The sequence below is a fragment of the Mycteria americana genome, chromosome 1, assembly GCF_035582795.1.
Source record: "Mycteria americana isolate JAX WOST 10 ecotype Jacksonville Zoo and Gardens chromosome 1, USCA_MyAme_1.0, whole genome shotgun sequence".
NCBI classification, from domain to species: domain Eukaryota; kingdom Metazoa; phylum Chordata; class Aves; order Ciconiiformes; family Ciconiidae; genus Mycteria; species Mycteria americana.
This window is the reverse complement of record NC_134365.1, coordinates 56,237,562-56,255,505: the sequence shown is the minus strand read 5'-3', so window position 1 is coordinate 56,255,505 and position 17,944 is coordinate 56,237,562. Positions and strand designations below refer to the sequence as shown.

Genomic DNA, 17,944 nt, shown 5'->3' with positions numbered 1-17,944 from the left:
TTTGCAAAGAGACATGCATTTAGGTTCTGAACTTCTGTGAGCCCATATGTGGTTCTTAAGAACTTTCTCCAAAGTCAGTCTGACCTTCTGAACAGGCTTTGTTAACAGTCCTAAAGCAGGTAGATTTCTCCTCTTCAGGTAACCAGCAGGCTTTGAAAGATAATCCATGGAGAGTCGGACAGACAAAATTCCAGATTGGTGACAGAAAGCCCAGAATGTCCTTCCACTATACTGTAGATGGGCAGATTTTACCCTTCACTGTTTGTTACTCTGCAGTTCTCCTGACTGAAACCCAAGATGATCCTTGATGTTGCTTTCAATAAGAAGCAACAAAGGAAACAGATTCCAAGGACTTCTTTCCATGTATAAGGATTAAAAGATTTCTCAAGCTGGGAATGAAGCAGAGATTGATGAGAAAAGCATTAAATTCTTCAGACTTTTTAACAGAGATCTTTAAAAGGGGGATAAACAAGTTTTCCTTTCACAGAGCACTGTCAGCAGAAACAAGAGCGAGATTTACCTTCAGCAAGGTCAATTCTGACAGGAGTGGGGGGACACACAAGAAAAAACCACCACGACAAAAAAAAACCCCAGAAGTAATACCTGTGCTAGGCCAGAGCCTCTGCCTTGGAAAAAAAAAAGTGTTTTATAAAAAAATTTCCAAGAAACAGCATACCACTTCCTAGTGAACAGCTTTTTAAAAAACAACAGTAGAACTATCTTCTTGGATTCTGCAACTCAACCTAACAAAGAATGTTCTCTGCATTGTTGTTCTCTTCACTTACAGCTTCTTAAATTTAATACTGAGAATAAAGACCATCAATTCTTTTGAACATTAAATCTGCTGACAACTACCAAAGTGACTTCATAATTTTGCCAGTTTCAAGGGTAACCAAGATTTCATCTTGCATGAAAATGAGTTTCTCATGAATAGGAAAACAACGAGAAGATAAACAAGGTAGGAAACTGTTTCCTTAAAGGTATTTATAGCAAACTGCACGCAACTGTTAGTTTTCCAAATCTATAAATGCAAAGAACTGGTTGACATGACTGTAAGAAGAGAGACCAAAAAATTTCCACAGGAAAAATATGGGTATTTTTTCAAACATGTTGCAGGAATACCTGCTGTAAGATTCCTAGAATCATAAAGCAAAGATCTTATGCCAAATCACTTATAATCTGCTCTACCTAGTCCAAAACATGGTCACCCTCAGTATCTGAAAGAAAGCATTCTATAGGCAATAGGATCATCCAGCACTAGGGAGATGGCATTTTTATAGTTCAAGATTTCATTAGCCTTGGAACAAAAAATGTCCAACTGCAAGAAGGCCAGTTAGCACCCTTACTATGGTTTAATAACCAGTTTAAGAGAGAAAAATCAGACTACTTGGCAGGTAGGTCCATCTGCTGGGTTATCTACTTTAAACCTCAAAATAAGGAGAAGGATTAAGCCATTCTGCATGTGAAGCAGCCCAATTCATCTGATTAGCTATTCACATTCTCAAACCAAGAAGCCCTCTAGAGCTACCACAGCAAGAGAAACACCTTTTTGCCTTCGAGAAAGGCAGATTCTAGCACTTTGGAAACCAGCTAGATGGCTGCTTGGAAGTTAATACATTCACACCATTTTCAGTCTAGGGTGAAATCAAACTTTAAGGAAAGCTCAAAGCTCAGGAGAATCACTTCACAGTTTGATAAACCTTTTTAAGATAATACCTTATCTCAAATTCTTCTAGAGCATCTGGTACAAGCCAATCTTTGAGCAACCTCACATACGTTCTAAGCCTTCCTTGAGATCGACTATGGGGCTGTTCTCAAAAAACTGCAGTAAGACACAGACATTTATTCATATAAAGGAACAGAAAACTTAACATAGCAAGAAAAATGCTTCAAATTCCTTCCTGATTCTGGAAGGCAAACAAGAAACAGAGGTATTTGGGGGGGAATCTATAATAAGCTTCCATGCAAGAGAAAAAACAGGTGAGCTTGTGTGAGAAGAAGAAATGCGGGGTGGGTTGCTTATGCCACTACCTCTACATCATGGTTCAATGGTTTATGGCCTTTGACTAGAAGTTTCTTATTTCTATACTAGGATGCTGCATAAGCAACAACAGAGCCAGATCTCTAAAGAAAATATTTCAACTCAGTGTTATGGATTTAGCTTAAACCTGGTGCGCATTTGCCCTTTGTGGGTATTACAAACAGTTCACACAGATTTTGAATTGTGGCAGTATTTCATTTGCACAGAATGCGTTACATACATGGATTATTCACTTCCAGGCTCATGACCCTTCATATGACAAACTAATGTCTTTTCTTATCCTAGACCAAATTTAAGACCTAGATTCCTGTATGCTTGTGCACACATCTGTCTACTCTCTCCTGCTAGCAAGCAGCTACATGGTTTGCACATCTGCTTTTCCAGGACACTAACACTGATGAACTGCATGTCAGAGGGAACAAAAAGAAAATGCACTTGCAAAGCAAGGAGGAGGTAAAGAAAGAGCATATACAACAAGCATAAGAAATCAGCTGTCTGAGCCAGAAGGCTATCCTCAGGCAGCAGGGCAACAGAGTCTAGTTCAACAGAACCTTTCCACTGCCTGAGGATGGCTTCTGGCACGTACACCTCTGAATACCCTGACTGCCATCTTTGTGTTGCACGTAACCCTCTCCTAACTGAAGGGGGGAGGATATACTGCTTCCAGAGAAGAATACAGCGCTACAATTTGCTACAATAGTATAAAAAGGTTAAGGAAAAAATAATGCTAGGAGAAAACCTATTCCATTATTTGTGACAGAGGTAAAAGAGAAAGATGGATTACTCTTATGGACATAATGCAGAAGAGCCCAGCATTCAGCTACGACACCTGTTACTGTGTTTGTGTAAGACATAACGAAACAAAGCACACAAGAAAATGGTCCCTGCCTCTGAAAGTTCAGTCTTATACCTAGATTAAAAGCAGACCCAGACAGAACAGTGGAGAGCACTGAAAGGCTACATATTACTTCTCATACACAGAAAGTAAGCAGTATTTCTTACAGCCTTAAATAGGAATGATTAGGAAGAAATAATTTTAAAATCAAATGAGGAGATTGTGACAGAAAATTAGAACAAGATGGCAGACAATGGATTAAGGAAGATGTAGGTTAAAAGCCATGTTTTGAAGTGAGAGTCCGAGAACTCACCATGAACTCAAGAACAATTTTTAAGTTTGTGGCAGAAGAACATGAACCTGGAGCAAAAAGGAAGCTCTACAAGACTCTGGAAAAAAGTGACCAGGTTACCAAAAGCTACCCAAAGGCATGGTATTCCAGGATAAAGGGAAGGAAAGCACAAGCAGAACTTCAGTGAAACCCTCACAAAAAGCTGGGAATAATGAACAACAGCCTCTGCAAAAAATAGTGGAAAGAAAGGAGGTAATCAAAAGAGGACACAGACAGGAAACAACAGTGGAACAACACTTCAAGAGTAGCACAGCTGATAGTGACAAACGTAGCTGACAGGGAAAGGAAAATTAAGTACTGGATCTGAACCTTAGCTACGAAGAGATCACCGTAAACACTCATTGCAATTGTAGTAGAGCACAATCGAAGCCACAGTGGAGGACAAGAGCTCCAGACAATGCACTCAAAGAATTTTCAGATGAAAAAAGGGAAAGGAAATTAAGAGGTAGCTGCAAAGGCAAGAGAGGCATTTTGTACATTTTAAAAAAAAAAAAAAAAAAGGGAAACAGTCATGTCTACAGGCACTATGAAGGAAAAGAAAAGCTAGGAGTTGAGCAAGTGATTAAAGGAAAGAGGTAGAGAGAAAGGACACAAGGTTCAAGGAAGATAGAGATGTTCGTGTATGGTGCCATAAGGGCAGATGAAAGGGTTAAGAGGAGAAAAAAAGAAATTCTATTTTTGACAAGGAGATGATCATAATGGTTGGAAGAAAGTGGTAAAGGGTAGGCCAAAGTGCATTCAGTCATAAAGTCATCAAGACCCCATGCAGAGAAAGAACCAGATGTCAAACAACATGCAAAACCCATATAAAAATGTTGTGGATAATGGGCTACTATTTGTCAAGTCTGATTAGAGCCTATCAGCATAGCATGTTTCTGCTGGGCATACCCCCTTTGCAGGTACAGGAACACAAAAAGGATTGCTGGAGGACAAACTCAAGTGGTTTGAGAACTTGCAGGGAAGGCATTTGCTATTGGGAGAGCAAGGATCATAAATGAAAGACACACCCTGAAAACAGGAAAAAGGGAAAATTAGGCTGGAGTGATCCAATTTCAAAATACTGGTGAACTACAAGACATATGAAAGCATGGCCACATTGCGAGTAGAATCCAAACGGTGGTGGAGATCCCAAAAGAAACCTTGCAATTATCAGAGATAAGAAATTCAGCAGTTGCATCAGAACAAGCATGCTGGCACGGCTCGATGAAAACCAAATGAAATTAACTGACTTTGTTTAATGAGAGGCTAGAAACAAGAACGGAGGCCAAATCAAGTTAGGGCAAAGCAGCATGTAATTACTGTCAAAGAACAGTGAGTGAAAATGCAGAACAAGCCAGGAATCAAACCTGAAGAGAAAAGCTCATGGGGACGAAACAAGCACGCTGTATGTAACAATACAGAGCAAAGAGAAGATAAAAACTGGATCCCAACACTCTTTAGAAAAGGAAGAATCTGAAGGCAACAGAAAAAGTAGTCTAGTGCCTCTTCTATGGTCTGGCCCAGGACAGAAAGCATAATACAAAAGGTAATGATAAATAAAGGGATGCAGCATACTGATGACGGCAAAGCAAGCCACATAACTGTGGTTTTAAAGTGTCAGCTTATGTCTCAAAAAAATCAAGAACAGTGAGTGTCTCCATCCACAACCAGGTGGTTGTGAGTAAAGTTCTTCCTTTGTCCCTGCTTTAATTTTACATATTTCTTCTCACTCATTGTATACCCACACTTTGGAGAAAGTCAATTATCAGTATGATTTGTGGCATAATTTGTATTGAATTCATCAATACTAAACACATCCACGTTTCACTTAAAGCTTACAGACGTCTGTGTGATTCTACTCTATCCCCCTTATTTTTTAAGGACTGCAAATTCTCTTGCAGTTGTGTAATATGTATTACAGTCACAGAATAACTTAGGTTGGAAGGGACCCCTGCTGAAAGCAGAGACAACTTTGAAGCTATATCCAACTTCAGAGGTAAAGTGGGTTGCTTAGGGCCTTGCCCAGTTACATTTGTGCATCTCCAAGAACAGCTATTCCACAGCTGCTCTGTCTTTCCCCCTCCCTTAATCCAACGTTTGACCATCCTCACTGTGAAATTTTTTGCCTAATACCGCATTGGAATTTTCTTTGTTGCAATTTGTGTCTGCTGCCACTCGTCCTTTCACTGTATGCCTCCAAGAGCAGCCCTAGAGAATATTCAGTAACTGATAGCACAGAATAAGGAGGACAAAAAAAGATCACTGTAGTCATGAGAAAGCCTTTGGACATCCAGAACTTTTAGTAGGTAATGAGTATCCAGCTTTTTGATGCCTGAAAAATCTGTCTGACCAGATGTGGCAGAGATCTAAACCAGGCCATCAAAAGGACATCACTAGAGATTTAAGATGAAAGATGATCGCTTAAGACATGAGAGAAGAACAAGGAAAAATGGTATTCCAAGTGATACACATATTGCAAATGAAAACAAGTAATTTTGTATAGCAAGGTTAGGTACTCACCATCTCTCTTGCAATCTCCACAGCTTCCTGCAGCCCATAGAGCCTGCCACAGACCAGGTAGATCCCATTGGCCCAGAGAATACAACCCTCATGGACCCAAAATTCATTGCTGTCAAGAGGTAGTTCAGGAATTTGTAACTCCAGCTCAGTGCCACCTTCTGAAGTGGGCATAGAGGGTTTTGAGTCCAAAGGAGTCTTTTCACCACCACTGCCACCATCAGTGGTTGTTTTTTTACAAGAAGCTCCCCTTGAAAGTGACCGAGAGGCTCCACTACAGTCCTCAGAGCGGTGCCGCCTCTTAAAGCGGGGATGAGCAGCTAGGCTTCTTTGTTCCTTCTGTTGTTGCTGTTCCTCCTCCTCTTCCGTATCTGTCTTGGAACCATTAGAAGCACTTTTGTGCCGTACCTTGACCTTGCTCTGCATTTCTGTGGCCCTCTTTGGAGGTGGGTTCTTGGGCAAGGTGGCTGCATAATCCTGGGGGTAGAAAGGACCAAAGAGGTCACCCATGTTACGATAGCTGGCCCATTTGCCACACAGGCAGCAAACCAGATGCCCTAAGACAGAAGACTCTGTTACTACAGGGCCCTGCAGCATGAAAGTTGAGGTGGGCAGCACTTTGCTCTCCGCATTGCTAGGAGGGGGTGTTGAAGACCTCTGTCCTTTCCGACCCCTCACCAATTTGTTCTGCTCCTCTTCCTCCGCATTAATGATTGTGCACACAGCGCCTAATTCACACTTGTTTACCACATGAATATAAGGGAAAAAGGACTTATTCTTGGAGTCAGTTTTATCTACAGACTGGGTAGCATATTTAAGCTTGATCTCTGGTTCTTGAGGCTCCACAATCGGAGCAGCCCGTCTAGGCTTCCGCTTCCGTGGCTGTGCTGCAGGTTTTCGCCTCTCCCTCCTTTGCCTCTTCGGTTTTGGCTCACCACCACCTACCCCTTCTGAAGACTGTGAAGGTACTGGTGGGGGTGGTGGGGGCGGTGGCAGTTGCTGCTGCTGTTGCTGCTGCTGCTGCTGCTTCTTCTGCTTGTTCACGCTCCCAATTGGCCTCCCCTTTTTCTTTCCAGAGGGAAAATATCCCTTTGGAGGGAAACCATCTGGCTTGGGTGAAATGTTTGTCACATCTCCATCTTTTTCCTCAGACTTCAGATTTGGTTCAGAAGTAAACACACTGGAAGGGGAAATTGTTTTTGAGTCGGAAAAGGTCAGAGTTCCAGCTCCGCTTACAGATCCATCAGACCTTCCCTGACCACCTGACTTCTGAGAAGGTGGTGGTGCTGCACTGGGTCCTGCTCCTTCTTTACCAACGCTTGCAGTTTCAGGGACCTCTTTCTTGGTTTTATCATCCTCACTGCTTTGCCACTCTTCTGAAGATCTTGGAAGAGTTATTTCACCAGTTGTATCCTGGCTCGCTGGCCCCACTTGATCTGACATCTCTCCTTTTCTCTTCTCAGCCTCTGGTCCATGTCCAGCCACATTTCCTCCTTCAGGTCCACTCTTAAGGGACAGGATGTCATCAAGAGTGACAGTATCTGCACCAGTTTCAGCACTGTTGGTAGAAACACTTCTCCTAATATTAGGAGATGTAATTTTTTGAACAATAGCTTCCAGTTTTAATCCTCGCCCCTTTCTTGGGGGCAATATTTTGGTCTTAGCCGGGCTCGTGAGGGAAACAGCAGGGCAATTCCTATTATCAGGACTTGGCAGGTCCTTGAAGGAATCTCCCTTTGCAACTGGCTTGCCAACATCTTGGCTTTGAGATGAATGGGCATAGGAGTTGTACGTTTTATCAGCTCCTTCTTTTGCTGAAGTCATCAGTCGCCCTTTATCTTCGCTGCCACTGTTCTTCATATCCTGTGGCTGTCTTTTGGTAGGGATGGGCGAGATGAAAGAACGGACTCTCCTCCTCATAATTAATGGATTTTGAGGAGACTGGTCTTCCTGGCCAGGGAGCCTGAGCATGGCATTACTAGGCTTGGGCAAATCCGTAGATTCCTCTCGTCGATGCCCATCACTTTCTTGAGCGCAAAATCTTTTTTGGTTGGCTGCTCCAAGAGGGCCACTGCTTTTGGCAGGAGAAGTTTGCCGAGAGAGGTCCCAACCAGATTCGTGATGCTGCAGCTTCTGGTTGCCGTGTTTCAGTTCGGTGCATTTGCTCTGAGTACTGTCACTCCCCATAATGCAGCGCCCAGCTTCCTGGCTTCCAGTATCGTGATAAGAGCTACCTTGAAGGTACATCATTCCATCCTTGTCATTTTTTAAGGGACTCCTTACTCTTTCCAGAAACTGTTGTTGTCTTGGGCTCTTCCTTGCTCCTTCCTGCCTGTGCTGAGCTGCAGCAATCACACCCTGAGCAGTGCTGCTTGCCCAATCTTTGTATTCTTCTTGCTGTTGCTGGTATATCTGCCTCTTGTAATGATACTGGGAATTTAAACTCTGGTTAGGGTCACCAAAAGCATGAGGCCTAGTATTTGTGTGATATGCTGAAGCCAAAGATGGGCCTTCTGAATTCTGAGAGTAAGCAGAATGTAAGGAACCCCTGTTAACTCTTTCAGATAGTGTCATGTGTGGGTTCATGTGATGCAGATCTGTCCCTGGGCCTCGGCTTCTGCCTGGTGACATTTTCAGCTTATCAGCAAGATCCTGAAACTGAGAAGGTGATTTACCCCTGCTGCTTCCAGTTCTGCCAGTTGCTCGTCTCATCTGTGTTGATCTGCTGTCCTGCTGGGAAATGTAGTCTGGAGCAGCATCGGAGACTGCAGCTCCAGGGCTAGCATTGCCTCGGAAAGATTCATGCTTGATGCCAGCAGGATGACAATGGTCTCCCGTTTTTTTATTATTGAGACTAGCTGAGCTCTTTGACTGTTCAAAATCTTCTTCTTTTATTTGCCCACTGTGAGCTTTCATCTTTGTTTCCATAGATACTAAACCACCAGGGAGTATTACTGACTGGCTCAAGCCAGGGGCAAGACGTTCACTCCTTCCACTTCTGGCCTCGGGACCTATGTGCCCCATTGGGTGAGGGCCAGGATCTCTGACAAGTTGCCTTAATGGAGATATGTCACAGATCACTGATCTCCTCTCTGAGAGCGCTCCCCCTTCATGGGCAGAAGACTGAGACTCCACATCAAACTTTCTAGCAATAGGGTAATCAGCTAGATTTATCTGCTTCATGTCAGGAGCTGCACTGCTAGACTTCCTATCCCAGGGACCCCAGTGAGGGCCTTCCAGGAGAGACCCCATGGTTTTATTTAAGAGGCCTCTATTGGCCAATTCATTGGTTTGACTAATTAAGATATTGGGCCTCATGGCTCCCTCCAAACTCCCAGCCATCCCAGAATGCTCCTGTGCGTTCCTAGAATACCTTCTGTCTGGATGATGGTGATACCCCTGTAAGACCTCCTGTAGGAGGCTAGGAAACTTCTCATTCCGGCCTTTGCGCTCACTGTGCCCTGGAAAATCCCCTTTTTCTTGACCAGAAGGATACTGTGGAAAGCCACCAATATTTCTCTGTATACCAGCTGCTATATTATCCTTGTAACTGTATCTTAAACTGCCAGGAGATTTGGAAGGTTCTGTTCTTGCAGGAAAATTTGGCCCAACAACTGCATGACCAGGCTGGCTGTTCCCCTCTCCATTATGGTTAGTGTTATCTCCGCTTTTGCTCCCTTTACTTCCTCCTTGAGTTTCTGGCTGCGTCCCTGCATGCCCAGCTTCTTTCGCTCCACTAGCACTAGCTGGTGCCTGAGTGGCTGTGGAAGCATCATCTTGTGCAGGTTTATCTTGTCCACCTGACTTTTCTACTCTTCCTGCCATGGCTTCCCGGGAGACAATCACCCCAACTGCCTTTTCATTCACTTTTGGGGCATTTTCCACAGCCACCACAGCTTCCTTCCCATCAGGGGAGGTCACATCTTCCCTAGCTGCAGGGCTGCTGCCGAGTTTTGATGGCTCATTCTGAGAGCCTTGTGCTGGTGAGGAGTTGGATCTCTCTAAGTTACCCCCTTTGTAAGTGGTGTCTGAGCTGGTGCTCTGGCCACTCAGCTGTCTCACCCTTTCCCCATGATCCTCTGAACTACTGGAACAGCCACCATCAAGGGACTCTGCCAGGGGAGACTTGAGTTGCTCCTCTGCCTGGGAGGAGCCTTCTGAGTTGGTGCAGCTGTCCGCCTTCTTTGAAGAGGATGACCTTTTGGAACTTTTTTTCTGAGGTGCCAAGGCATCCGAGAGCAACATGTGCTGGACTGTGTTGGGTAGATTGGCCACTTGAGAACTTAGAGCACTTAGGCTGCTCAGCCCTGGATCTGTGAGCCTTTTTTCCTGCAGTCCTTCCAGCCCAAACCCCTTGAATCCCCCTGCATGAGCATTGGGGCTTGGCATCATAGATGGTGTAGGACTAAGCTGAGGCATCATCTGCAGGATTCGGTTTCTAGAACCCATGGACATGTTGCCTTGCCCACACTGGAGATTTTCTCCACCTGGCATGAGTGGAGAAGGGGTAGAGCTGCAGCTTGGAGACTGAACCACAGATGCAGCAGGAGATGGATTAGAGATTGGACTAAAGTTTTGGTGGAACTGCATCGGTGACCTTACAGGAACTTCAGTCTGGCTGTACTGTCCCACTTGACTTTGAAGAGAGAGCTTGCTGGCAGCATTTGAATACTGCATTACATGCTGAGGTGGGTGCTGTTGCTGTTGCCCCTGCTGCCCGCTTTGGGGCAGCTTAGACTGCTCAAAGCTTTTCATCGGTTGAGTCTGAAAGCTGTAGTTTGACTGGGTCCCATATGCCTGTGCATTAGAACCCACAGCATGGCCTTCATACTGCGACCCAGAATTCACACTGTAGCTTCCATCGTAATTCTGTCCTGACTGGCCAAAACGCTGTGGGGAGGGGAAAGAGGAGGAGGAGGACGACGAAGGTGGCTGATAGTGTTGGCTGAACTGACCCACTCGTAACTGGTACCCAGAAGCAGAGGACGGCAGGGTGGATGGACGCTGCATTGGCTGCAAGTGTGAGGTGCTAGAAGCAGACTGGCTGGAAGCCTGGGGTAAAGGCTGATGAGATTGATAGATCTGCTGTCTCAGCTGCTGCACCTGCTGCTGCTGGCTTGAAGCCTGCTGCTGATACTGGGCACTCCCTGGAGAAAAAGGACCAGTATAATCCTGTTGATAGTGGGATACACCCCCAAGGGTTGAGTGCTGTGTTTGAAACTGGCCCACATGTCCCTCACTCCCATACTGACTCCCAAAGCTACTCCCTTGAGGGGGCCCATAGCTCTGTACTGGTCCAGAAGGCCTGCGCTGAGGTGGCTGCTGCCCTCCTGATGCCACTGGATCTTTGTTGGCAGCCATATAGTAAAACTCTCCTGCTTCTTTTCTGAAACCTTGGTAGCTCTGATGGCCAGAGCTCTCACCAGGCATTGCTGTAGGGGCTCCTGTTGCTCCACGACGTCCACTGCCAGCACCTCCTCCAAAGCTCTGGAACATCTGGGCCTGCTGGCGCGGGCTGAACTCTTCCAGTCGGGATGAACCGTGCACTTCCTGCGGGTAGCTCTGCTGGTTTCCGTGGTAACTACTTTGCTCCCGAAAGGACTGCATGCTGTTCAGCAGCAGAGCGGCAGCTCGAAAGCCCTCCTAAAGGGGGAAAAAAAGAAAGAGGGAAAAAAAAGGTATAGCATCCACATCTCCCAGTCACACCAAATACCACTGCTCAATTTCACTGTTTTAATAGCAATTAAAATTTAGTATTTGTCTCCTACTTTCTGGTACTTCAATGTGTATCCCCTCTCCTTGCAACTTTCCCACCTTCTAGGTAGTGCAAGTAAGAGGAATCACTCACTTCCAAGAAAATACAAGTCGGTAGCCTACTACCAGCTGGAGCGCATTTTCAGCATTAATATTTCCCTGCAGTCACTTACTAACTGGGTCTGTTTATGTACCCCTGAAGAAACAAACTTCCAACAATATTTTGCAAAGCAAAGGAGAACAATCCTCACCCTCCAGCTATTCTCTATGGCTAATACTGGGAGTAATCAAGTATTTTCCTACCATGTTAAGGGATGCAACAATGAGAAGCCCGCAACACTCTCAAACAACTCTTGGATCTACTGTAGGAATGATATCCAAGGCCCACATTTCACTCTGGGAAAGATCTGTTAGAAAACACTCAAGATACAATTGACCAAAGCTCAAACCAAGATACTCCAATGAAAAGGATCTATGGGAATCTGTGAAAGAACTGGCACCAGCATGCTCAAAGACATCTGCTCCATGTTCTGTTCAGTGACACTTTTAGCTGAAAACCAACACAGCAAGACAACACATGGTATTTTTTCCCCCGTCTGCTTTGTTTTAGAAGATGGACAAGTCCACTCTATTTGAGCAAAAGGGTCTACAACTTCATCCCTTAGCACTTTTATATTACCTTGAATGAAACTTAACTGAAAACATTTGTCAGCCAGAATATATATTTTGGAATACCATGTATGATCATCTACATTTACATAATCAACTCCTAAGTAAATGCACTTCATGGAGGCTCTCCTATGTACTTCAATCTATTATTCAGTGTGTGGAATCACAACTCATCCTCAAGGACTGGACCGCAGCTGCAAAATTGTTTGGGGACCCTGGCTAGTCCCTCTGTAACAGCCTGACACATCACCACATGCATTAAGAAAAGTATGGTAATGAACAAGTATATGCATATACACTGTCTTTTTTTTTACTTAAATAAATAAAAATCAATAAACAGATGAAAAAAGCATTTCATTTCTGAAACACCTTGTAGTTTTCTCTTCCAGAAAACAAACCGGATAAAGCCACCTGGAGAGACTCTTTCCTTTAAATATATCTTAAGACAATGCTCACACTTTTCCAGGAAACAGAACCCTGACTCCTCAGATTGGAGACTTCCTGGAAGACCTGCCTGCATTATGTTTTCTCATTTAACCATGTTTTATGCCATTTGTTTTGTTGCCACATTCAACTGAACCCGCTCAAAATTAAAGTCTAGTTTTACACTTAAAAGTTTTGTTCAAGTAGAAGATCACCAGAGTCCCAAGAAAACAGGCATACAAATGAGGAGATGCAGGTGATGTCTGGCATCATGCTCTTTTCCCATCTGCCTCTCAAGATTTTTTTTTTTTACTAATATGTATGTTATATACAGAAGGCTCTAACTCCACCATTAGGGTCTTTCAGAAAGGCATCCTAGTTATATTTGGGTTTCCACCATCTGTTTGTGCATGCAGGCTACAGAACACACAAAAAGACCCCCACTGCAATGCACGTCTCCACAATCTCTCTTTGCTAACTCAAGGGCATCTTTGTGTTGTGGCCCTGGTTCATCCCACTTGATGTCCACACGAGTATCAGTGAAACATTTACTAGAATCGGAAGGGAACTTTCAAATTGTTGATACTTCCAGTTCGGTCTCTCCCCTTCTAGGAAGTCAACTTTACTGCTCTTTTAATCTTATACTCCAATATTTTAAGTGTCATACTGTAAGAGAGATCTGCTGTTCTGCTGAACTGCCACTTTTTTAGCATTTTAAAGACTACATATATCACATGAATAACACTTCTATGAATGCCACACTGTGCCAATCTGTCCAGTTTGGGCTTCTTATGGATAAAACCCTCCCTTTTCTGAATTATTGCCTTTGATGTTTCATCAGATTGAAGCTCCTGCCCTCAAAATTGGGATACCTAATACAACCTTCTTTCTCCCTTTTCATATGACTTGCTGTTAAGGTGAAAAATGGGACCAAAAAAAGCAGGAAAGAAAATATACATAGAAATAGAAGGAAGTTATCAAACTAAAGGTAAGAGAACATCTACTGTAACTGGCAGATGTTAGAAAGCAGCTTCTCTAGATAAGCAGTTTAGAGCTCTGCAATCAGCAACATTCATGTGGTATGGAGACTGCATGCACACCCTGGCAGTCACCTGCTTTGCATCCTCTTCTCATGAAAGCAACATTTCCATCCTCATCACAGGCTCAACCTCTCACAGAATCTCAGACTAATTTTTAAACATGACTTTAATACAGCTTACTTTGTGCAGTCTGAACAAGGTCTCAGAAAACCTGTTTTGTATTACATCATACAAAAACTTTCATCACTGATGATATTCATTCTTCTATAATACTACTAACACAGGCTTGAAAACTGCTAACATACATTAACAATGCTAGGAAACATTCTTAAGACCTCCTCACTACTAAAAAAATAATCACTTTAATTACATAATGGAACAGAAATAGGACAAGATGCCATAAAATACCTTTAGGAGCAGAGATCTAGTAAAGGTCAACCTGAGGCACAAATTCCTATCCTCCATAATCTCATGCAATCATGTAATATTTATTTAGTCCAGAAGATACGTACACTAACTCAAAACAGGAAGAACATGTTTTTCTCCTTCAATTTAGTATTCTTTTTAATCTTCGATTTTATCCTGACAAATAAATAAAGTTTTCATCAGGAGAACTTAAATTGCTGGTGCCCTAAGCAAATGATTTCTGTTTTCAAGTCTCCTACAGAACACTTGCTTTTAATATCTCACAAGGTGCTCAAGTAACACAACCAGTAGAATAGCAGCCAAAAAAAAAAAAGCATTAATAACAGGAGTAAGAAAAGATAGGAGGTGCTTCAATCCATTACATCATTGATAACTTAAGACATATAGCACATTTCCTGTGATTAAGGTACTATAAATACAGGACTATTACAATTACTATTGTAATAATCTTTCTTAATAATAACAGCAGTGTAAAGTGCATAGATCCAAATGCTGTGTTCTCAGCAAAACCACTAAGAATAATTCCATGGGCAAGCCTTGTTAATAAAATACATTCAGACAGATGAGGCCTTCAAAGTCTACCCTAGATCCACAGGAAAAAAATATATTTATTTGATTAAATTTTTTACTGGAAGCCTTTAAAGAAAACATTTTCAGCTGGCACATACTCCTCCACATGCAGAACTCAAGAGAATGATACACTAACTGCTGACTAGAGATTACAACATAATCATATAAAACTCCATAATGGTGGTACACATCTGTAATCCCATCCCCAGCAGAAGGGGCAAAGTCCCACTCCAAAAACGTGCTCCATTAACATCCACAAATTACACACGTTTGCAGTGTTTTCCAACACACACAACAAAAACATCCAAAGCTCTCCCCATTATTCAAAGGAAAGGTAAGATCCTGGCACAGCTTTTACTACTCCAGTGTCACACCTACACTCTCACTACATGTGCACCCAGCTCTATCAATAAAGCTTCATGATTCTTCTCAAGTATTTATAGCCTGTAGCTGTAGAGCCATCTAAGCATATCCATCTAGAGATTACAGACTACATTCACTAGGCTAAGCAGTTTCACTCTGCTCCAACACTTTTGTTTCTTCCCCAATAGCCCAGTAATCAAAATTTGCCTTCAACCTGGTAGGAACAAAGGAAGCATATTACAAGTTTGTGTGGCTAATAAAGAAACAATCCCAGTGACAAAATCACTGCACATAAGTCACGAATAGAGAGAAGCAGTAGGTCCTCTTGTCCATATCTCAGACTTATTTGTGAAACATCTGAAGTTATTTCAGGCAGTCTTTCAACCTACCTTCTCCATGTGAACTTATATTTAAGCACATCTACAATGCAGATTGTTTCTTGTTTAATCGTCCGAAACAGCCTTGTAGAACAACTTTGTTAACATAGTTCCTCAAAATATGGAGCTACTGCATTCTGATCCTACTGTGAGCAAGATTATTAAATGATAGTCAACAGCACGTAAGCATCCTTCAACAGTTCCTGCATGTATATGACACTGCCCCCAACCATTGCGGATTAACAGGGTTCATCAGTCCTCCCACACCAAGATTACTGTGTGAAATGATCTTCTGCAACATACTGTGCTAGGTTTTTAAAATCCATATAAATCTTTAAAACTTTTTTGTCCCAGTTATCAAAGACTGGACAAATACAGGACAGCTGCCCAGATTTTCCCACGTAACACTGATGCCAGCATAGTAGTGCAGCACTACAGACAGACAACTCGGAACAAGTGAGCTAAGTGGGGATATGCTTAATTCTTAACGAAAAGCGTATAAAGGAGCAAACGAAACCAGCATCACTTAATTCTGTAGGAGGTAAGTGAGGTCTTTCTGCTTCGTTAAGTTTTCTTCAGATTTGGGTTGACTACTGCGACCCATCTGTGCAGAGAAGTCTCAGGCAGCAGTCAAATGCAACATATTTTCAGTGATCTGTCAAAGACCTCTCACTTCTTAGCATGCTTATCAGGAAAGAAAATGTAGTTACAGGCAGGTGACAAAGAGTAAGATAGCATTTTCCATAGTCAAAAATGTACACAAACAAGTGGATTTTTTTATAGAGTGTCCAGGCTTCTGATTAAAAGATTTATTTGCTAAATGCTGTGCAAATAACAGATATACATACATGTCCGTAGCCATTTCTAGTCACAACTCATACAAAAGTTACCATTTTTTTCCTTCCTTACTGTAACTTCTTAAAGTAGCAGAGCACATCCACAACCAAAAAAAGCCCCACCAAGCCAGAACTTGAGTATGAGCAACTCAGTGGCATAATTTGTAAGTAAACAATCCCCAGGATCTGAATTAAGCCTGAAACATGGGGGGGGGGGGGGGGGGGGGGGGGGCAATATTTCCATGTACTGACTCTCATTTCCATTGTCAAAGCCAAGTTGCTAACCCTCATTTCTGCAGGTACACAGTTATTACTTGCACATCTGAGCAATGGCTGGGAATAGACTGATCTTGTTTCAGTTCTGGAGGACCATTACCCTGTCTACTGCTTTTAAGAAAAGGCAAATCAGCTATGCCACAAGTAGATGAACTCAAGGATCAAACCTAAGACTGCATTTAACAAAGTAACAGATCTAACTTATTTCTTCTACATTTGATGCCTTTTTAAAAGAAAAGGGAAACCAGTTTTAGTTTTTAACCTTCAGTGTGATATGGAAGTAAACCAAGACAGCCAGCACTTCAAAAGGTCAGTTTGTCCAAGCAATAATACTCACTGCTCACTTCTTTCAAAAAGTTGTGGTTACCCTGAACTGCAAACAGATTTTCTTCATACCTTTCTATAAAGCTGTTTCAGTTCCTGCTCCAAGAGCCACTTTTGCATACTACAAATAAACAGAATTATATAAGGCATGGGAAACTCTCATATTGTCTTATTCACCACCACACTAGAGAAAACAGCAGTCAGATCTGGCTCTCACCAAGCCATCGTAATTTATTCTATCAAAGAAGCCTTACTACACCACTCAAACTTTAAACAGTATACAATTAATTTTCACTGAGAGTGCCAGAACCTGTTGAAGTAGATAAACTGAAGTATCTTGGAAAGTATATAAAAATTGACTTTAAAACCAGAATGCTGTATTACTGAAAACTGAATTTTACATTCCAAAAAAAATCACAACATTATGTCTTAAAAACACCCATATGTAGTTGTTACACATGCTTAAGTGTCTAATAATAATACATATTAGCAACATCTTGCAAATCATTGCTAATACTGGCCTTGACATAAAACCTAAATTTTCTCCCGCCTAATGAAAAACTTCATCAAAAGATTCCTCAAATAAGTTAAAGCGTGGCCAAATAGATTGTAACTAGTTTCCATCATCTCACAGAGACACTATGCCTTATCAAAATGTCGGTATAGCTTTTTAGAAAGTCAGTATGTATGAGCTTAAATCCAAACAATTAAGGAAATGTTTTTCACAGAATGGGTGAAGAACAGATGAGCGTGGCAGAAGGAACACAGTGAGCTTTGTCAGTTGAGAGAGGGGAATGCTCTGGGGATTATTGTGCTAGATAAGATCTACATTCACTTCTTATTTCATATATTTCCCTAAGTGGCCACAGAAAATTTTACTAAGCCTGAGTCATTGCATCTTCCTATCTCACAGGGGAGACGTGAACAGACATATTCAGTGTATTCAACTGGTATAATAAAAGGCACCATATAAAATAATCAGAATTTTGCATGTGGATATTATTTGACTGCTGATTCCTTCCCCCACCCTCGAAATATTTTTTCTGATTTTTTTTCCAAAAAATATTTGGATACATCAAATTAAAAATACCCAACTAGATTTTTTGCAGCTGCAAGTCTTCCTTACTCACTACAGGAACAGAACGAAAATACCATCTCCAGT

The 17,944-nt window shown here is 42.4% G+C and overlaps 1 protein-coding gene across 4 annotated transcripts in view; it reads right to left on the bottom strand.

Annotated features, from left to right (window-relative positions):
- The window catches only part of TCF20 (transcription factor 20), a 134,670-nt gene that overhangs the window by 36,335 nt on the left and 80,391 nt on the right, over positions 1–17,944 (bottom strand). For all 4 annotated transcript variants that reach the window (XM_075499368.1, XM_075499377.1, XM_075499394.1 and 1 more), the window contains one exon: positions 5,728–11,367. In XM_075499368.1, coding sequence (XP_075355483.1) covers positions 5,728–11,331 — 5,604 coding nt within the window. In that variant the 5' untranslated portion in view covers positions 11,332–11,367. Of the gene's footprint in view, positions 1–5,727; positions 11,368–17,944 lie in introns of those variants that run through there.